The sequence below is a fragment of the Apiospora hydei genome (genome assembly GCF_038363865.1).
Source record: "Apiospora hydei strain CBS 114990 chromosome Unknown utg000002l_segment0_segment0, whole genome shotgun sequence".
NCBI lineage: Eukaryota > Fungi > Ascomycota > Sordariomycetes > Amphisphaeriales > Apiosporaceae > Apiospora > Apiospora hydei.
In genome coordinates, this window is record NW_027117361.1 from 2,260,353 (window position 1) to 2,281,601 (window position 21,249).

Genomic DNA, 21,249 nt, shown 5'->3' on the forward strand with positions numbered 1-21,249 from the left:
GAACTTTGGCCACCCAAAGGCCTGGACACGCACTGATCTGGACCCTGAGTCTCTTGTACGAGATCGGTGCATTTGCAATTGGCGTATTACATTCAATCTCGTGAAACCCTCGTCAACCTCGTGAATCCCTCCAGTTGTTTTTCTAATCTAATATTGAGTCAAAACATTGCCAATTGCTTTCGCCATGCTATCAGGCATACCGTCATCCGTCAAAAGAAAAACACCGACAGCGACACTGGATTTTCTTTCCAATAGAAAGTCGCCGATAAAGAAAAAGCACGCCGTCTGACGTTACTTAGACTAGCTCCTGTCGTTTTCTGCGGCATCGGAGTCGGTGGACTTCAGAGATACTTGGGGAATACCCATACACCGCCCTACCACCGGATGATCCCGGTGTCCGGAACTCTTTGTTGGATGGCTGGAGCCTGCAGGTTGCCTAGGACCAAAGGGATGGCGAATCCAGCAGGTTGAGCAGGTGTACCCATCTACAATGTCAGCTTCCCAGCCATCTAGTGACGCCGAGTTTTCGGACACTATTGCAGTTGCGTGATGATGCCATCCTCCACCAAGAACGACGATCACTTGCGTAAGGTCCAATTGCTAGCCCCCTACAAGCCCGGAAGAGACTTCGACTATACATATACACTGTCCGTTTTGTTTTGGAAGCTTGCATTGTGCGCAATTGGTTGAATCTACGAAACGAATACGGTTGAGAGAGAGAGAGAGAGAAAAAAAGCACGTACTACCTCATGTACATGAAGGAAGGGGTTGAGAGGCGTAACCCTCCTTGCCTCGTGCCATATCGCACTCGTTCATTGGCTAGATGCATACTAGCCCGACCCATCCGAAACCTCATCGTGTAGCTCTGTTATTCGATGTTGAGCTTCATTGACCCAATCAAGCAATTTTGTTGTATCGGATTGACCACGTGGTGATATGTACGCAGTATACTTCCATCGCGTAGAATGCAAAGAGATCCCTCACGAACTTCGTCGCTAAAGGGAGGTTATGTGAGCCTCAGGTTCCCGGAAGGAAGGAAGCCAATGTGATTCGACACCTGGGCAGCTTGATGCACATCAAAGTGGAAAAGTTCAAGTAGTCACCTGCTTATGTGACAGAACACTAACGTTAGGGTAACCGAATGGATAAGGTTATCTAGAGGCGCGATGGCATCACCTCTTGGACTGCCACTGGCGAATGTGAGTCCCAGCCTTGGTATGGACGTGCTAAGGAAACTGCGGGTGATTTGGACTTTCCTCACGCCTTCCCTGAGAAGGTAAGCAATGCGTAGGTGCAACAGATCATTTGGAAATGGCTACACGACGATCAATATATCCAGCCATTGACTGGAAAGTCTATGCATTGCCGCAACCCATTGAGCTTCGCTTCATCCCAAGTGTGTCGAGTCTTCTTGGAGATCCATGACTAGCTTGTAAAGCTTATCCCCTCGACTTACATCGTTTTGCTTTGGGCCGAGCAGGGTAGGACTATGTCTCTGCTCTGTTGCTGCCGTAGTCGCAAAGTCCCTCCCTCGAGCCCGCGAGCTTCGACGCCGGAGCCGGAACTGCCAGCCCGACCGGCCCAGGCCAAACCCTCCGCCGTCCCCTATTCGGGCATCCCGACCGGAGTCAGAGCCGCCGCCACCGCCAACCACTCAGAAGCACCTTCGCGGATCCGGACTCCCATGAAACAGTCTACCGTGGACCTGAGCAGCCTCGAGGTTGAGGAATCTGACGATGGCCACGACGGGGCCGGACTAGGGAGCGCCAAGAACTCCAGTACGAGCACCCTGGAAGTCCTGAAGGCAAGATTCATCAGACGGCTCTCCCAGCTCTCGGAACGCAACAGCGGCTCGAGACATACCCCATGCAGCGAAGGCGAGCTTGCCCGACGCGCTGAGCTGAAGCGTCTGAGACAGAAGAGAATCGAGGAAGAGCTCAAGGACGAGCAAGAGGCCGAGAAGAAGACCGTTCCACGTGACTGTCGAAATTCATCTGGACAACATAGTGGAGAGTTCCCGGGAGGTGGCCCTCGCGATAGTATCGAGTTCGGCGTTACTGGCCCCGAAGGAGCCAAGTCGGACAATACTTCGCTTCACGATGCTCATAAGCACCCACTGACTATTGACGAAGTGATTGCACGGGCGATACGGCAACGGAGCTTCTCTGACGTAGGCTCACATAAACGCCATTCTTCGCACGAGGACAAATCGCTACGAGAGTATAGGTCTTTGCCAGAGATGCCATCATCGCCTCGACTGCAGCCCGTATATCTCCCAAGTGTCTACAGTTCCAACTCCATTGCTTCGTGGCGTCTGTCATACAGCGCCAGCAATCTCGTTGGATCCTTAAAACAGTCAATGGAATCGACATCAAATCTTCCCACTGAGGATCCTATCAAGGAAGTAGACAGCGAATCGCCATCTGCCGTCACCCCGAAACCCCGGGACCATGTAAAGACTTCATCTAGCGGTTCTGATGCCGATGCAGAGAAGGCGCTGGAACTTGAGACGAGCGAGCGGAAATCGAGTGCTGGAAGCAATTTGACTTCGCCTGCAACTGAAACAGCCGCTACTACATTTGACATGGGAAAGCGTGGCTCAACTCAAAGCACCATAGGCCGGCATTCGCCTCTCGATATGTGGCTCCAGATACAGGGACTGGAGCTACCCCGTTGTTCTACTTCGGATCCGAGCGCTGGCATGACGGAGTCTGGCGATGAGACCAAACCAGTTGACCCCTCGTCCCCTACTCAGCAGGATCAAGCTCTCGATACGTCGTTACCGGCACCGGATAACGTGGACACCCTTTGGCTGTCTGTTGGCCGTCGAGAGCCAATTTCTCATCTAGTTGCTCAAGACAGACGGCAAATTCAAGAGACTACTGAGAACAGCTCTGAGGAGGATCTCGGCATATACCTACAACAGCGGAGGTCGATTTCCAGCCACTATACAACACAGTCGAGCAACCCCAGGTCACCACCTCCGCTGCCTGTCATGATGACTCCAAACAGTGTGATGTACCGAGGAATTTACATAACTCACCCCACGCCCGATAGTAAGCCTGTTTCTCCCGTGAATTCTATCATAATGTATACTTACCCTCTTTCGCAGTGCCTCAAAGCTCTGGCCGGACCACTAGCAATGAAGGATCCGACACCAGCTCATACAAGACAGCTTTGGACGAGGCCTCTAGGCTGCATCCTGTGGCGGCGTTGAACACTACATCTCTTCGCCGTCCCACAGACGAAACTATGTCCTCCATACAATCCGAGACGGAAAGCTTCAGGCAGAGGGAAGTCGAGTTATTATCGGTGGCCAAGCGCTTCGCCGGGGCAGATGCTGGTCGTTATCAGGGCAGCCACACTGTCAGCAAATTCCGGGAGGAATTTGACACCCCCCAAAGTCAAAACCAGCGATTCTTTCGAAGCTCCATATTCCAAAGATGCCCAAGTCGCTCAGGAAGAAACGTGAAAAGACAGTTCCCCCGCACCAAGACAGCCACCACCGGAACTGTGTGGCGGCCGCCCTTGACGCCAGCCAAGCTGCCGCCGCTGGACCAAACGCCTCACTGGTTCCCCGTAACCCCATCAAACAAGCGTCAGGTCAACGGGAATATGGGATACCCGAAAGTGCTACAAATATCTGGCAGCGAGCAGTAAGGCTTGAGGCTGACAGACGCGAAGTGCTCCGCCGCGACCGGGAAAAGTTCCACGCTTCTTCCCATACAGACTTGTCTACGGAGGAGAGACTTCAATCTACTCCGGTGGATAGACCGCTGTATCCCAAAGTGGAAGCTAAAGGAATGAGTTCCGCTTCTGAGGTATACCTGCCCTTGAGACAATCAAAGCCTCCCCCCAAGTCCTGGGCAAGATGGCCCTCGCATACACGTGCAGCACGAAACGGTCCGGCGCAGCAGCACGATAGCATCCGACCCAAAGACTTCGCTGTGGTATAGAGCTCTACAGGCGAGGCCAGATGGTCAACGGACAAGGACCAGGATCGAGTGGCATCGGCCGGGCCGAAGGATCGAACTGGATCACTATCGGGCAAGTTCGGCAAAGCGATCCAGAGAAGCATAGCGCGGATTATGCCCAACAATGATGGTAACCTCAGCGCCACGCCAAATTTTGCCGCGGAGTCGGCTCGGCGCGGTGAACCGGGCGGGTATCTGGAGTACCCCGAACTCGAGCTGCTGCCAATGGCTGGCGGGTACAAAGAACTCGAAGCGCTGGAGCGGCAGATTAACCATATCAAACGTCCCTCTGAGAACCAACCGACTCCGCGCCCAAGCCCGAATCGCAGTCCACGGATACCGCTAGGCCAGCGTCTCGCGGACGACGTCCACAGGTTTCAACATGGTGGTCGAGCTGGAACTCCCGAAGCGAACGAGCATCCTATGACACTGTCATTGCCAAAACTGGCCACACCAACGGGAATGCATCGCACTGCACCTCGCGTAGTCTCGGAGGTGACCACCCATTACGAGACACCCAAATCGCACTTGTCGTATGAGGATTGTGTCCCTAAGCATATGCTTGACGACGATGAAGGGTCTTCCAAGAGTGATAGCTCGGTTAACGTGAGGAGATCCAAGTCCAATATCGAGCACAGAAACCCGGCCCAGGTGAAGTACGGGACGTGGAACGGCCGGAGCGGCCGGTCCAAGGCCGAACCGGTCTTGCGGAAAAGCACACATGAGTTTGGGGTGGAGCTGGAAGAGTTGTTAGACAGGGAGCGGGATAAAGCGTTGGATGTTGGAGTGAAGCGTGAGGATGCCAAGTCGCCAGGAGGAAGCAGGCCTACCACGATCTATCCTTAGGAGAGACCCAACAGCAGGCTAAGGAGAATCATGTCATTAGCTCAGTCTATGTGCTATAGAGGGAGAGACAGGAGCAGTATGGGCGACTCGACTTGTGTTATAGTCACAGCTTTAGGCCCGAATAGGCCATCACGTTGCATATCTAGAGTATATACAAGGTGTCCATATAAATCTTCTTTCTCTCGACAGTGGTGGTTTTTCCATCTACTTCAACCTGGATGATGTGCTCAGAATCCTTTTTCATACTGACGCTTGCTGCGAGACAGTTGTTTATAGTATCAATCCTTTTGTAATTTCCTTCGCAGGGTATGTTATTTGAGAAGTTTGCGGTCATGCAGAACCTTCATAGTGTTGAGGGGTGTTTGTCGCACCAGGTCCCTGAGGGTTAGAGCGACTCGGTACTGTATAGTACCCGAGAGGAAACAGCAGTGTTGATGCCTCAACATCACACGAACTCAAGTGACCACAATTTTGGGATGTTGGAAGAAAACGTACTCTAGCTCGATCCGACGAACACTATGAGTATTAGAAGAAGAATCTAGTAACCGTTAACTGTTATCCGTGATTTGTCGGATGATAACAATTTGCCTGAGTACTAGTGGTTATCTTGTGAGCCCTAAGGATGTTTATCTATCTAGATGGGTAGAAGAATTCAACCGGGGGGCATCCTTAGCAGCCTTCTCGAAAGCATCAGCGCCGTCCATGATACAAGTGTCTCAAAGCCAGGGGCTATAACGATGTAAAGTGACGTCCACCCCGCATTGTCATAGGTATTTGACACCACGGCGCCCCGTTGGTAAGGAGGATTGATGCCGCCTCGGTATGCGTTAGCAGCGTCCTACCTTTGCTGCTAGTTGTGTCTTAACAAAACCGAAACGTGACTTGGTAGACCGGCTGCTTGTCACAAGTTCTACCGCCGTGGCCGCCGGGGGCAGATGCCACGATCATCAACGCTAGGTCCAGTCTTTTCTTTCTTTTTCTGGCTGCAGCACTATGGGTGCAAGTATGTAAGTCGTAAGCAGTGGGGTGTAGTCGAACCGATGGATTAGAGAACATGGTGGTAGGTAGTTTCCGATATTTTCGTTGAGCGATATGGTTTTAGAGCGTTCGGGCATGTAGAACTCCACATTCGGCTCCATATCTGTTGAAACACGACAGGCTTAAACAACTCTTGAGTAGCACTTGGAGCTTTAGCGGAGACCAGGTACTCTCGGGAGGAGCGGCTAGATCTCGAGCGATTTTGGCCTCCGAAGAAGGGGGCTGATGAAGGGTCGGGTATTGCTATCCCCCTGCCACCATCTGGCAAACGGCTTGCGGGGTTTTAAGCTGCAGGCGGGAAACACTATAGGACGGTCAAGTTATTAGCTGGGCCCAGAATGAGGGATTCCGTGATTCCCTCTCGTCGGTTTCGGTTACCGGCCACTGTCAAATGGGGCTCCGGTCTCCAGGACTGCGAGGTCTGGTCTCATCTTGGATGTACTGATCTCTTGTTTGGTAGTTCATTCACAGTAATTGTATAGTGGGCATATTTCTTCTCTTCGGTCATGGCCTGCAGCAAGGCTCTATAGCTGTCGATGATCTGGTTTCGTCTCGAGATCCTCCGGTGGGGTTGAAGCGTCTGCCGTATAAGCCATCAGATAGTTGTCCCTAGCGACGAACGGATTTCGACGCGTTCTGGACGTGGCCTGGGAACCGCATTGCATATGTGGCGTTTGTCCGTTGTGAGAATCATGATTTTTTCTTCTTCTACCAGCGGCAAATATGCCTCCCGCATCGGGCCACAAATCCATCATACATATTCCACACACTCTCTCTTACCGGCCGAATAATCCCCAAGTGCAGACGACACGTCGTTTTGGCCCCCAAAAGCATGGACGAATCAGGCAGTCCGCCATGTGGTGGGGGTTTTTGGTTCTGGACTGCAGCTGTCAGAATATGGGAATCCACTCTGACCTGACTAGAGACGGGTCGACAGCCGCCGGGCCTTCCTTGTTCGGGGCAAAAGACAATGCTGACGACGTTGTACTGGTGACACAGTAGCAGGCAGTCGGCGATGTTGAATCGCGCCTGTGTCTGCGGCAATGGCATCGCAGGAGCATGGTATCTATCATCATGTGCGCATGATCACCGTTCGCTTGGTTCCATCCTCCACAGACGTACATCATCTACACATTGTTCCCGCTGGTACTTCTGGTGATGTGATGTCCCAGATTTTATGCTTCACCCCTGTCCTTGCTTCGGTGGGTTGGTGTGGTGGACACTAGGATGTAGTATTTTGGTATCCCTGCTAGACTGGGAAGTAGTGGCAGTAATTAATAGCCAATTCTGGCCAGCAAACGAACGACAAGCTCAGAGCCTCCAAAGTTGCGTGCGTTCCGACACTCTGTCTCCCTATTATTGATCCTTCCAATCACAACGTGACTGGCCGTTTGCACAATCTTAACCCGAACGCCTTGCAGCAACATGGGGGTAAAAAGAAAAACAGTGACACATCACAAACAACGACAAGTATGCCATGTTGACCACTCATTAATCCAGCCACCCGCCCAACTGCCTCTGGGTCAACCTCAGTTTGCCCTGCTTATCACAGCGGCGTTTGGAACGGCACTCGTGGTGGTGACTTGGGCTGCTGGTCCAGGTTGCTGGTTGGGGTCGCCCTTGTATCGTACGGTCCATTCATTGCCGTTCGCGCCTCCCATAGCGACTTCCATCAGGGTGTAGTAGATCATTCCATGCTCAGCCCGTGGCACGGAGATGTCTTTCGAGAGTTGCCGCGAAACTGCTCGCGTGGCGTCTTCCGTGTCTCGTCCTTTTGCCTGCCAGATTCGATGAGCAAGATGGGATAGGGATCAAGGTAGCCATGCAAGAAGTCTTACAAGACATGTGGCACATGTGCTGCCGTTCACGTAAACCCATTCTGGGCAATTGTCTGTATAGAAGTACCTGCATTGATACTTGTATAGTCCTCCTCCTCCTGGCTTACTCATGATGGTGGTCTGGGAGGCGGCAAGCGTAAGCAGACGAGGTTGGTAAAGAGCACCGGCTGTACTGCTGTGAGAATAGCAGCAAGAGGAAGAGGCACAGACAGGTGTGCCCAAAAGTCTTATCCGCTGGCAGTAGCAATGGCGAAGATGTTCAAACTTGAAGAACTGCTTAGCCCCGTGTGACGGAACTAGAGTAGATATAGGATCCCGCTGAAATCCAGAAAAGAGGTGGGGGTGTGTAGTCAATGATCTACTCGGGGGGTCGGCGGCGGCAGGGTATGGCACCATCTTATATAGCTTCCGAGTCCATAGTCGAAAGAGTCAGGGCATCCCTGAGCGAGACCCGGTGGGGATACATGATTCCGATATCACGCCTTTCAAGTGTGTGCGTGCATCGCAATCTAGACCCGTAGCCAGGGTCGGCAAACAGCACTCGTGCCGCTTGATCAAGGATCGCGACGGCGACGTTTTAGTCAACCAAGCAGGGGGCTCTGCAATCAGTCCCTCGGTTGCGACCACCAGAGAAAAGGTCAGACGATGCTGTCGTCGATCATGACAGGATGGCCCAATGGGGTCTGGGGGATGAGAACGCAAGAGCCGTTGCGATTGTTATCGCAATACCACGATATGCGCGTAAGGTGGCCTGGGGTTCTTGCTGGGGCTCATCATGTAAGTTACAACCTTACTTGACGTACTTGTCCAACTGGGGTATCACGGCAGGCCTTGGATACGAACCGAAGCGATCCATGGCTGCCCCAAATGACGGCCGTGTTCCTATTGGGGACTCCTGCCTGCATTCTCGAGCAGCGTATTCCTGTGACAGGAGGCTAATAACGATAGTCGTTCTCTGTCAGAGAGGCAAGAGGGATGTTGGTACATTACGTACATACAAACAGGAAGTAAAGTAGGCCCCTGCCCTGCGCAGGGGGCCGTCGTTGTTCTGAGCCCCAGAAAACCCCCCCAGAAGCCCCCCAAAGCTCCCAAAGCCGCTTAGCACCGTCAAATTCCCCGACAGACAAGGGGCGGCAGTTACAAAGGACCCTGGACGCATCTGCACCTTCTTTCCCACACACACACTTGCAACTGTCGTGCCAATTCATGATTTCGCAACTAACCGCCCTCCCTCTCCCCTCCCCTCCCCTTGCTGCCGATCACTGTATCTACCTATGCTTGTGTCTCTTGCCATCACCAGTCTTCCGAGCTTATCCCATTCACCATTTACATACATACCCGCTGAACCGAGGTCTTTCTTGCCCATGAAACTATCGAGCACGACTATCAAATGAGATGCTGATATGGAATTTCGGGCTGGCTCTTACCGGACTCGCCTACTTCGGAGCTCGGCAAGAATTAAGTACCACTCCAAACACCGTTTTGGGCAAGCAATATGTTTCGCGATACCCGGTACCAGTGGCATGGATCTCCAATAAGCTCACGATATGCAAGTCGCCCAAGGCGGTACCCTCCCTTGGACCCATGCAGCGATGATGACCCTCCAACTCTACGACTGGAGGATGGACCGCTCAAAGAAAAGGATGTCGCTTCAAATCCTGCCCGCTCCCTCCGCCCCACCCTCCTAGACCAAACGCCTCTGTCGTTGAGAGGGGGCAGCGGGGTGCTTGCTTCCTGGTAGGTGGCTATCTCTACACGTTGTAAGTTACGAGACCTCCTTATGGGCATAGAAGCCTTGAGCCTACTACTGTCTTTCATGTGTCTACTCAGAAGATGGATGGCGACATTCTGTTTAGCCTGGGCGGCGTATTCAGAGCTCGTTCGGCTACTATCCCAAGATAACCTGTTAAGACCCCTTACTTCAACGGTGTCCAAGGAAGTTTCGTATTTGACGTCTATTGAAAACATGGCCTTGTGAGACGATGACTCGGTCTCATTACACGGAAACTTGACGCTCTAATTCTGCTATCACTGTTGCGATGGGGCTCTCTGTTATCGACCTCACTCACCCACAGCTGTCGCATAACCCTGGACACCGGTCAACGTATCTCACTCTCCGAATGTTAGTCCCATCATTCGTATTGGTCGACGACTGTGCAGCTTGCTGACAACTGCAATACTTGAGTCTCGGCAAAAGGTTGATCATGGTAACCGCAGCGATGTGGCTTGTTTGCGTATTTCATCGGTTCGAAACAAAGTGAGTGGCTCATCCCAGTCTGGATATCCCGGGCGCCTTATGATTGGCGACTCATCCTAGGGCGCCTTATGATTGGCGACTCATCCTAGGGCGCGACGGCGGACATTCAGCAGGGGTATTCCTCCCCCACATACCGGCCGCTCGCATAACTATTCTCGCACCATGCCCACCGTAATCCGACATCATATGAGTTGGATTTATGCTACGTTGCTGCCCGTGCCGCCTAGGCAAACGAAGTCCAAATCGCACGAGCGTCAGTCGACACGTCACAGTTCTCACTGATAGAGAGAAGCAGGTGGGCTCTTTGCCTACATAAACGCGACACCGCATATCAATCTCAAGAGTGCCGGCCACCTCGATGCCTTCTGGAGTTGAGAAAGCTGGACAGATCCCTCTGGAAAGCCACGCCAGCTCATGCCTTGATGGTAGCACGGCCTAAAGCCAGGCTCAGTTCCGAGTGGATACTTTGGTAAGACCGTTAAGGGGTATCTTGATTGTACGCCCATATTACCTAGCCACCGAATTGCCTCTGGATCCAGCGAATGGCTTCCCTTATCCAAATTTGCATGCTTGTGCTATGGCTGCCGTCTTTAGGGTGGCATTCCGGTGCACATACCTCACTGTCGGCCTCCAAACATATGCAGAAGCGTGACAAATCGGTCAACGGCGGGAACGGGGTGACTTCCAGAGAGCACGAGAGGACTAAACAGGATAGGGTTGAGTACATATGATGCCGATGTTTTAACAGGCACTGTTGGCTTTTTCTCACTTTTACAGCCAATGGGATACTTCCTAGTTCTCATATTTGGCCGTAGGTGTGAACCTACCCCGAGAAACGGCAGAAAGCTCCAATCCTATGACGCCGCCGAACAGGATCATATATTTTTTGAGGGATAATACGATGTCTGGAAGTGCATTCTGCATGCATAGATATCTTTCCTCGTTTCTGCCAAGCCAGGATCAGGTGGGTAGCAGCAGAGAAGCATTCATGTAGGTGAGTGCATACAATGAGAGTCCCCTGACTTCTAGACGCCTGGGTGGTATCGTATTGGGGATGTTGGTCCTCGAGAGGTAAAGGAAGACCATGCATATGTACCGGTTGATCGGGTTGTTCTATTAGTCTGTCTTAGACCAAGGCAACACGACTTAAACGCCCAAGAAGCAAGCCACCTGCTGCTGTGTCACCCTACCTCCTGACTAGTGGCAGCCCTCAAGTCCGCCCACTCCCGCCAGTCGCTGGTCTGGTCCGACCTCCTGCGTACATGCTTCTGCCGCCTGGGCGGGCTTCCACTGCATCTCTCTTGAGCCGCAGACCTCGTGATATGATCTGCCGTAGCCGAACCTGTGTCCAGCCCGTTTGGGGTATTGTCCCAGTGAGCAACCGGCAACTTCTCCTATTGGAGAAACTGCCCCCAACATAAGATGAAAACACAGTCCTAAGACCGTCTTTCAAGACCATATACCCTTTTATCATGTGAGCCGCCATACTTGGTTCTCATGCTCATGTTTTCTGTCCGTGGTCCGTCACTTAAACTGCCGTGTCACACGACCCCCTCGCCCTGCAGCAGTGGGCTGTAAATATCGCCCCCCGCGACGACGATCTGGACCGTCTTATGCGTTGCGCATCTGTGGTGTAATTCGGTGTTTAATGATCTTGGGCATGTTACTACTGCTTGCCCGACTCACATACGATGAGCTATTATTCCCTTGGATGGCTGAATGCACTGCTTTCCATATAATGATACCTAGGTACTTAGGTACTTTTCGTAATAATCGACAAGCCAGTTAATCCGTCTAAATGATTGATATCCAGTGTCAAGCATAACATGGCTGGTTTTGGGCATTAAAGACCCATCAATATCAGGAAGCGGATTCTTGGGACACAGAGACCAAGGGACAAGACAGCGATGGAACGTTGATGATTCGATTGAACAACCAGTGATACAATACTATAAACAGTTCGTACATCTATCTAATACTACAGCAGTACAATGAGCCCATATTGGCTCGGCTAACAAAACACAATAACTCGATACAACAAAACGCAACCTAACCCTTGAACTCGGTCAGTCCTTCGTCCTCCTCCAGAAGCGCACCGAATGAGAATGGAGTGAACATGTGGCCGGCAAATTCGGCATATTTGGACTGGGCCTCGACCCATTGTAGTCGAAGCGAGTGCAACATGGCCGAGCAGCCTTCCATGGCAATAAGAATGGCGCAGGTAAGGAAGAACCAGCCGCCGAAGCCGATAACAATGGCGATGACACCAATGACACCCGTCATGGAAAGAGTCGGGCCGAGGGTCATGGTCCAGAGCACGCTACTGAGCTGTTGATGGGCTAGGGAAAGAGCCCAAAGACGAAGATAGGAAGCCGTGTGCGAAACGCAGTTCAGGCAGAATTCTGTTGTCAAATGTTAGTTGCGGATCTTTCTGGAGCACCGAGAAAATGGGGAAGAACATACCGATAGTGTGGATAACTTGGTGAATCATAACCTCACTGAATTCGAACTCTCCGTGGCCTTCCTCGTCGTCATCGTGGTCCTGGGCGATCATAGCAACACCCTCGCCATCTTCGCTATCCATGCTCGGGCGGCCGTTTCCAGTGATATGACCGTCACCATCCTCGTCATCCAGAGCCGACACTCTCGATGGTTCGCCGATGCCGCGATAGCCCTTGGCGCGCGCACGATTGTGCTCATAGCGGAGATAGAATGGTTTCAGGAAGAGAAGAATGGGAACCTGGAGGAATGCCAATCCAAGCAAGAACTTCTGGACGCCAGCCTGCACAGACTCCTTGTAAAGCGGAATGTCAATGTATCCCGGGTTCAAGAACATGTAAATGAGCATGTTCAGCAGACCCGGAGGCTGCTGGCCAGCAGCATACCAGTCAACGGACCACTTGTAGATAATGCATCCGACAAGGTAGCCGAAGATGGACTGGAAGAAGATCATACCAGGGACAAAGTTGCCCCAAATGTCGATGGGCTTCTTGAAGTGGCGTGCGTTGAAGAGCGACAGAACGAGAGAGTAGGTCATATGCGCCCACCCAAGAATGATACTCATTTTCATCTTGTAACTGTTGCTGAAGAGAAGGTCGTTCTCAGCCCCGTGCCATCTCCAGTCGAGGCCGAAGGGGTAACGGCCATCGCCCTTGAGCTCGGCGGTCAAGACCTTGCCTTGCTCCCAACCTTCTGGCACCTTCCACTTCCAGGCGCTGTCGAAGAAGGTGAAGCTCTGGGAGAAGACATCGTTATAGATAAGACCGGTGTAGAGCGAGAAGATCGCCATGACAAGGGCGATGTATCGGCCATAGTAGATCATGGCAAAGAGTTCGAAGGTGACCTTCTTGAGAGGGCGCTCCCAGTAGATCATGGCCAGGGATGCACACAGCATGATGACAGCATGTCCAAAGTCACCGAACATGACGGCGAAAAGGAAAGGGAATGTAACAATAGCTGGCAGGGCAGGGTTGACCTCTTGGTACGAAGCCGTGCCGTAGGCATTGATGATGGTCTGGAAGGCCTCAGTAAACTTGTTTGTCTTAAGGTACGTCGGAGGCGTCTTGTTCGTTCGGATCTCGTTGATAATAGATGGGACAGAGAGACCAGCACGATTGGTGACGTCCTGAAGGGTGGAGCGGATCAGAGGTAGATCGTTGCTGGGGCACCATCCTTCGGCAATCAATGTACGACGCTGGCGGTCAAAGGAGAACAGGTTGAGCGTCTGGTACGCAGCCTTTTCCTTGGTCACGAGAATCATCCAGGCAGACAGAGACTGTGCGATCTGGGTCAGCTCAGCCTCCAGAGTCTGCTGAGTGTTCTTCAGCACGTTCTGTACATCGTTCAGGCGCGCGTTGACCTCGTGGATCTGATCACGGCGCAAATCGCTGTTCTCATCAACGTTGTAAATTTCGGCTCCCATCGACTCGGAGATCTTTCGAATCTTGGCCAGGATCTCTTTGCCGTGGGCGAAGATGACGAAGACATTCTTGTTGACGGCCTCGTTCGTGGTAGGATCGATAAGGGGCTCCGGGATCTCTGACTGGTTCATGTAGAGATTACCACGGAGTGTTCGCCACAGGATACGCTCAAACGCGGCGATGCGATCACGGGAAATGACACCGGCAACAAAACCGATGTTCATGCCCGAGAAAGAGCGCTCGACATCGGGGGCCTGGTTGTGCTGCTCGACGTCCTGCAGAAGAGGAGCATCGTCGTCCTCAGTCGATGCTCTGATCTCCTCGACGTTGCCATGCGCTCTGTCAAAGAAGCCCCCGGCCTCGCGTAGTACCCAGCGCCACTCGGTCAGCTCGACCTCGCGTTTCTTCAGGGTTTCGTAGCTTTCGTTAAGCTGATGAACGCGCGATTCCAGGCTTTGGCTGCGTTCAGCCAACTCGTCGATTTCGTTGGTGCTGGGCGCAGCAAGGGTTTCGACGTCTAGGTCGAGCTTGCGGACGGGGATGGCGGATTTGTCCATCTGGTGATGGAAGTAGCCTGGTAGTGTTTTGTTTTGATCAGCTTAATGTCTCATTGCCCATCGCCGTCATCAAATACTCACGCAGCTGGCGTTCGATATTGTCGAGACGACGAATCTCCTGTGTGTAAGTGCGTTGGAAGGCGGTAACCTCGCCGTTGAGCTGTGGTGGGAGTTAGTCGCGGTGCAGGCAAACAGGAGCTGGATGGTGATGACGACGTACATCGCGAAACTGGACCAGCCCAAGCTCTCCCAAGGCATTCACAACCTCTCTGCCGATTTCATTGGAGATGTACAGCTGCACCATGCTCATGTCCGCCGAGCGGAACATGGACGTCTGTGATGGCGCCATGGTTGTAGCTCTGAGCTGTACGCGCGGTTTAACGAAATGGATGTGAAGTCTATCTAGTCCAAGGTGAAGCTCGGAACGACCAATGCATTGCAGTAGCAGATTACGTCGGCCTTTCCCCGGAAGTGGCTGGGACCGATCAGTGGAATTGTGGCTCTGGATGTGACTTTGTGGCGCAGCAATGATAAAACATTAGCTGAGGCCCACTCCCAGACTATTAGCCTGTAGGTACTTATGTACTTACATAAAGACAGCAGACAACGGGATGACATGCACAAGAGAAACATTGATATAAGTTGCCGATAGGGTAAGTGACTGTCTGTTGAATACCTGCCAACTACAGGACATAATTCCAACGTTCTTCAGTTAGAAAATAGCAGCGAAGTGAGCGAGAGTGACTAGTCAATCAATACCTATCAAGTCTGTCCTAATACTGATCCGTCTCATTGGCGCTTCCATTCACCAACCCTACACAATGCACAAATCCATCAATCTCTCTGTCCGGCATGACCTCGCCTGGCTCGACTGACAACCTTCCTACCCTCCTCATACCTGTACGGTCTTCCTAAACGATGGGGGTGTCGTGCATATGTTCGATGATTTCAGGCAGTCCATCCCGGCCATTTTCCATGAAATTGAACCATTGGAACCAGACCAAACAGAGCCAGAATCGGGTACCTATGTTTGTCATTCAGTGGAGGTCTAAACACCACACGTACTTCCTGCTTACCATGGCGCTGCTTCAGCCTGTAGTAACCGATGCCTGATCTAACGAGAGCCTGCAGTAGGTCCCCGACCCTGATATTCCCGAAAAGAGAGTTTCCAAATTGATACCCAGAACCACGCATCGTAAGTCGCAACTCGGTATCTCTGCGTTGTAGTTCCTCGGGCGTTATGTAGACTCGACACATGACCAGTGCCATCGGCTCCGTCTCGTTCTCTGAAGGTTCGGGATAAAGTACGATCTATTCGAGCCTCATCGTTAGTAACGAATACCCTTGCAGGGTAACCACGAAAGTACATGTAGCTTACCATGCGCTCACCGAGGAGTTGGAGAGCGATACACCAAACCGAAGTGCCAGGAGGTATCAGAGGAGGTAGTTCAGGAACATGCAGTGGCATTAACCAGACCTCTTTAACAATCTGGCCGCACAGTGCCTCCCATCCCAGCCTGTCCAGACTGCCCTGTTCGTACATGGCATTGTGTATTATTGTTAGCCCTGGGAATGTAGTGGGCCATATGAGTGGCCAGGGGGCTCGGGCTTGGGCTCGGGCTTGGGCTCGGGCTCTAGAGAAAAGCCATCTGCTGAGTCCTAGCATGATTGATTGGGATATATTTGGTATAACGGCATATGACAGAATAGAGAGCCAAAGGACTGCTGTGAATGAATGCAGAATATTGTGGTAGAATGTTCGAACTGGTGGTCGGCTTCGCGATATGTCAGCTCTGGTTTCGCGAGAAAAAGGAATTGGCATCCTGTTTGTACATTGCCGTGGAAGGAGAATGGCACCTTCCTGCCAGTTCAACCACCTGGCAGCAATGGAAGGAACGATTCTACACTCCTCGATTGAGGCATGACTTCCTCCAAATGCGCTGTGCATGATAGGTAGCTTGATTGAAGGAGCGACGGAACCTACTAAGTAGGTAGGTACATATCCTCTGTGTTTATGCGAGAGACTTACCTGCAGAGGCCGGCGAGATCCTAGGTATATGGTCCTGAGGCCACCTTTCTCTACACATAGTTAGCATCCAGAAAGTCATATACAAAAGATAGCATACATCATACAACTCGTTCCAACACGCAAGTACCACGGTAAGAGGCGGCTGGTCCGTCTGATTTCAGGCCAGCACCAAGGTTGTTTTCAGGGGGTGCCACAACCCGGCAGCCAAGCATCGCCTGGCTTGCGGCCGGACATCGGCAGAGGCCCGAATCTTCCGCCACCTGGGCCTGTGGTGCCAGATCCCATGACCTACCAGAGGCGGGAGCTAAATGCTGGCCGCGCCTTGTTTCGGTTGCTTCTTCTGCAGAGGCCACAGCTCGGGTCGTATGAATCCAGAGAAGTCCGAATCATTCAGGCGCTGCTGACCCATACATGATGGCATAATATGGTAGGGGCAGCGCTGTCTAAAAGGGGTGGCTTTGCTAACATCAGGAAGAGAACAGCCTTCCACCCGGATTAAATGGGACATGAAGTCCTCTTTCTTGAAGCACGGCGATCTTTCACATCCCACCTTGAAACAATATCTCGAGGACCAGCCCGTACGTACAGTCTGCCGCGAAATTTCAGCATCATAACATGTTCATTAGTAAAGAGCTGCATAAATACCAGCCCACTGTACGATGAGAGCTACCTAAGCGCCATGTAAATAATGAAAATGCCGATTCACGCGATCTCGTGTCCTCGTCCCAAACGCCCTTTTCAACACACTGCCTGTTACATGTAAATCGAATCGTACCTCGTAAGTAGTTTTAAGACACTCATATGCTAATTTGTCTCTTTAACCACCCGTGGTATCGCCAACAACAACAAATGGGCTCATTCAACTCGCAAACTGCTCTAAATAAGCATGTTGAGAGCCAAGGCAAGCACGAAGAGACCAAAGGCGGACGATGTCACGGCGCTCTGTTTGGGGGCTGCGTTGCCGAAGCCGCGGCCCTGGAAACCGAAAGTGACGTTCTGCTTGACGCTGGGGTTGTAGCAGTTGCCGCCGATGATGTCCAGGTTTTTCAGATCGTCAGCGACGTTGAAGAACATGTACTGCTTCTGGTCAATTCCCTCGAAGCCGGAGGTATCGTAGGGGAACAGATCCCCATCGTCCGTAGCGGTCGTGTTGCGAAGGAAGATGCACTGAACCTGGCCGGGGTAGTCCTTGAGCATAGCAGGGTAAGCCTTCATGACATCCGAGTTGGTAGTGTCGCCCATCAGGATGAACTTTCGCTGCGGGAACGTCTGGAAGATCTTGTCCAAGAGAAAACGACGAATTTGAAGCGTGGCCGAGACGTCCGAAAAGTTGAGGGGCCGCGTATCGAATGAGCCAAGGGGGTACGTCTTGTAAATGAATCTACACAATATGTTAGTACTCCTATGCTGCCAGCAAGGCCTAAAAGTGTGAGCTTACTCCATGTAGTTTCTTGTCACCTGCTCGGGGGTAGTTGTGAGGTAGTGGAAGTGGAAATCCGGAATGCTCGCAGACCAGTTGGCGTAGATTTCGGGCATGTTCATCCAGGGGTGAAGGGGCGGGCGAAGGAGTTCAGCAGTCCCTCCTTCGGTATGTAGATCTTGGTAATGCGCAAGATGTCGTCGATATCGGAAATGATGGTAAAGCCCGTGGGCGGCACCAGGTATGCCGTCGCGTTGCCCGACGTTGTGCCATTGACATACATATTGAGGGACTGGATGGACTTTGTGGCATTTCCAGCCATCATGTGACCGCCATTGGCTCCGGTGGTGTTCTTGAGCTTGACGAAGGTGTCAAAGTCGCCCTCAACTGTAGTCTCATACGGCAATGTGATGACCTGGGCACCTCCCTTCGCGTTGATCACGCCGCCACTGGCGTCAGGCTCGACAGAGACATCGTTCTCGAAATGGACAGTAACGTTCTCGTGCGCTTGCTGCACGACATAGATGGATCTGGTCACGTTCCTGGCCTGGTCTTGCTGGCTCGGGGTAGGTCTTCAATGTCGGTCCCAATCAGGAATACATTGGCAAGCTTATCAACCTTGTCCTGCTGGGTGTTAGGCTGCTTGTAGACATTTCCGTGAACCCGAACGTTCCAGCCTTCGTCGGTCCAGTTCGCGTAGGCCCTGTCAGCAATTAGCGTGCTGCCTTGAAATCCAGGCTGGCCAGCCAGAAAGACAAGACGCAGAACTTACGGGACATTGAGGACCTGTGTCGGTGTCGCCTTCAAGTCATCGTCATCGATCCCGAGAGATTTCTTTACCTTGTCCTACAAGTTCACAATATCAGCACAACTTGGAACCATATGAAGCGCGATTGGGGCGGTATTAGGGCGGTATGCTACTTACGCCAGTGGGGAAATCTTGGAAGTACTGGGGGATGCCAGAGACGACATAACTGCTAACGCCGCTTCCTAAACTTTTGACCAAGCTTGCCACATATGTGCCAGCCTCGAAATCGCGCGGCAGCACGGGTGCAGCAGTGACCATCGGATGCGGCATCGCCACTGGTTCGGGTGCTGGTGCGGCCAGAGCCACGGCTGCGCACACCGACAGAGGCACGAACGAGCGAAAGAACGACATATTTTGGCGTTGGTCAACGGGGTGTTGAATGGGCGACCAGGTTGTCAGAAACCGAAATCAGGCGAGCAAGCGAACACTCGCGAAGGAAAACAGGCAATCAAGCAGCAACAAAAGGATGTTGGATGTCGCCGAGTCTCCCGCCGGCTTTCGAGAGCCAGAAATACTACCTACTATGGGTCACAAGAAGAAGTAGCTAGAGTGACTGCGCTACATTGAGCTGCTCATATAAACGCACTCTAATCCCAGCAGGCGAGAAGAGACGAAAAGGCCGGTATTTCATTGGGTTGGCAGGATTTCAGATGGCTCCTTAGCCAGGGCAGAGTTCCAACATCCTTCTCTGGATGATGTCATACCGAGCGTTCCTGCGCAACAGTTTCAAACTAGCTGACCTTGGACTGCAGTGCAGGGTTAAAAAGGATCCATCGCGTCTCCCCTACTCCTTTTGTTGTCAACATGAAATTAACACACCCACCTATCCGCGATGCAGCCCGTATTTTTGGCGCCGTTTCATTCGTCCCATCCGTCGCATGCTTACTTAATTGTGAGGCCTCATCTTTGCGTTGGCATCAACCCATCTCAACTCGACCCAGATCTTGGCCTCTGTCATATGTATGTAGCGTACCACAGCAGGCCATCCACGCTGCCAAGTCCAAGTTCAGCCAACGCATCCAGCATCTTCACTTCAGCCGGCCTCCCGTCTTTCTGCCCCTTTTGAGTGAACCCCAAAGCAATCAACACAAGATCAGTACAGCTTGTTGCAGGTTTTGCCCTCTATTTTGGTATGCGTTCTTTTTATCTATTCCCGCCCAGTCGATGCACCCATCGCCCGTAGAGACTCGCTCAAGTCTCAAGGTTGATACTACGGCCAAACCTTGCGTAGAGCTCAACCTTGAGCTGTGTCATTTCGTCTCGGATCGTGCCCATCTTGTCCTCCAGAGCTGACACGTCTTCTTCGATCTTGGAGCTCGAGGTAGCGAGCATCTCTTGCGCTTGTTCTAGCGGAACGTTGAAGAACGCATCGCCGATCTTGTATCTTTAAGTCACGTTGTGTGGTCAGCCATAGCCATTTTCGAATGTAGGTCCGTGAATCGTAAATGTGTAACGTGGCTGTGGAGGGCGCTTCTTACGGTACGAGTTCGTCTTCATCGGCCAATTCCAGTTCGGTGGTGATATCATCGAGTTCTTCCTTCTCCTTCTGCAAGCGCCTTTCGCATCAGCAGGTGGTCGACGGGGCAGTGAGTAGACGCGATGGCCAAAAGGAGGAACGCACATGCTTGACTTTGAGCTCCTCCTCGATGTTGAGCTCTTTCTGGTGTAGGCGGCTGAACTTGTTGATCTTGTCCTGGTCTTCGCGGCGCACCTCGACCTCGTCGCCAGCTGCGACCTCTTCCTCCTTAGACAACTGCACGGGCGCACGGCGGTCAGCAAGTGTGTACGATACGACAAGAACGAGATGGATTGCAGCGTACCATACGCCGGTTCATTATGACGGTTTCGTGATGCGCCGACTCCAATCTAGGTGCTTGGGTAGTTATGATTGTGTGTCGCTAGACTGCTATTGTTATCCAGGAACTCCAAAAAAAAGAGGTAGCCACCCCGCGATTTGGTTTAGGCGGGGTCGTTGATAGTGATTGGCCTCGGACCTACTTGTAGGTACTACATCATTCACCCAAACCCTTCCGGATGGATAGGATAAAAAAAACTACATATATTTGTAACCATATTGGATATGTGATGTGAACACTGGATAAAGCTCGTATATATTTTGCAAGGAAACGAGGATGCCTTCCGGTTGGGCAATGGGAACGGGGCAAATTTGTCTCCCACAAGAGGTTGTATAGGATAGGTCCATGAGCAGTCACACATCTATTACATGTATGCAATCTCTTGACTATTCGGTCTGAGCACAGTTCGGAGCGCTAAATGTTGGCATGAGTTACTTTGACAGCGAATGCATAGATAGTTACACAGCGTATGCGAGAGAGGCTGGGGAAGACAGAGATTAGTACCAAGCAGCGTTTGCGATTTTACATATCTTGCCTACTGCCCAATGAGCCGCCCATAGGTAAAGTAGTAAGTAGAAGCCGAATATTTCTCCAAGACAAACTGGTGTGGAGATCCACCCAGTAACCGCTACCGTTTGATTTTTATCATCTACTTCCCGGACTCATTGGCACATCTTCAACCTGACCTTTGGACTACTTGGGTGGC

General features: G+C 52.0%; 7 protein-coding genes across 7 annotated transcripts; 1 reads left to right on the forward strand and 6 right to left on the reverse strand.

Moving 5' to 3' along the window:
* Positions 1 to 965: 965 nt before the first annotated feature.
* On the forward strand, positions 966 to 4,820 carry PG997_000741 (uncharacterized protein; the record flags this gene model as incomplete). The annotated part of the gene is made up of 6 exons (XM_066805056.1): positions 966 to 1,010; positions 1,160 to 1,276; positions 1,439 to 3,056; positions 3,113 to 3,603; positions 3,651 to 3,950; positions 3,999 to 4,820. 6 exons carry the CDS (start codon positions 966 to 968, stop codon positions 4,818 to 4,820), a joined length of 3,393 nt encoding a protein of 1,130 aa, XP_066674829.1.
* Positions 4,821 to 7,387: 2,567 nt separating this feature from the next.
* Positions 7,388 to 7,807, reverse strand: PG997_000742 (uncharacterized protein; the record flags this gene model as incomplete). Its single annotated transcript, XM_066805057.1, has 3 exons — positions 7,388 to 7,636; positions 7,697 to 7,749; positions 7,804 to 7,807. 3 exons carry the CDS (start codon positions 7,805 to 7,807, stop codon positions 7,388 to 7,390), a joined length of 306 nt encoding a protein of 101 aa, XP_066674830.1.
* A 4,195-nt stretch (positions 7,808 to 12,002) lies between these two features.
* PG997_000743 (uncharacterized protein) lies at positions 12,003 to 14,779 on the reverse strand (the record flags this gene model as incomplete). The annotated part of the gene is made up of 4 exons (XM_066805058.1): positions 12,003 to 12,355; positions 12,417 to 14,447; positions 14,512 to 14,590; positions 14,651 to 14,779. The coding sequence occupies 4 exons, from the start codon at positions 14,777 to 14,779 to the stop codon at positions 12,003 to 12,005; spliced, it is 2,592 nt and encodes an 863-aa protein (XP_066674831.1).
* Positions 14,780 to 15,341: 562 nt separating this feature from the next.
* On the reverse strand, positions 15,342 to 15,973 carry PG997_000744 (uncharacterized protein; the record flags this gene model as incomplete). The annotated part of the gene is made up of 3 exons (XM_066805059.1): positions 15,342 to 15,454; positions 15,507 to 15,741; positions 15,809 to 15,973. 3 exons carry the CDS (start codon positions 15,971 to 15,973, stop codon positions 15,342 to 15,344), a joined length of 513 nt encoding a protein of 170 aa, XP_066674832.1.
* A 1,362-nt stretch (positions 15,974 to 17,335) lies between these two features.
* On the reverse strand, positions 17,336 to 17,995 carry PG997_000745 (Phosphatidate phosphatase APP1; the record flags this gene model as incomplete). Its single annotated transcript, XM_066805060.1, has 2 exons — positions 17,336 to 17,840; positions 17,898 to 17,995. The coding sequence occupies 2 exons, from the start codon at positions 17,993 to 17,995 to the stop codon at positions 17,336 to 17,338; spliced, it is 603 nt and encodes a 200-aa protein (XP_066674833.1).
* A 2-nt stretch (positions 17,996 to 17,997) lies between these two features.
* PG997_000746 (uncharacterized protein) lies at positions 17,998 to 19,038 on the reverse strand (the record flags this gene model as incomplete). The annotated part of the gene is made up of 4 exons (XM_066805061.1): positions 17,998 to 18,435; positions 18,480 to 18,582; positions 18,652 to 18,725; positions 18,805 to 19,038. The coding sequence occupies 4 exons, from the start codon at positions 19,036 to 19,038 to the stop codon at positions 17,998 to 18,000; spliced, it is 849 nt and encodes a 282-aa protein (XP_066674834.1).
* Positions 19,039 to 19,878: 840 nt separating this feature from the next.
* PG997_000747 (prefoldin subunit 4) lies at positions 19,879 to 20,522 on the reverse strand (the record flags this gene model as incomplete). The annotated part of the gene is made up of 4 exons (XM_066805062.1): positions 19,879 to 20,071; positions 20,166 to 20,233; positions 20,309 to 20,440; positions 20,508 to 20,522. The coding sequence occupies 4 exons, from the start codon at positions 20,520 to 20,522 to the stop codon at positions 19,879 to 19,881; spliced, it is 408 nt and encodes a 135-aa protein (XP_066674835.1).
* Between the last annotated feature and the right edge of the window lie 727 nt (positions 20,523 to 21,249).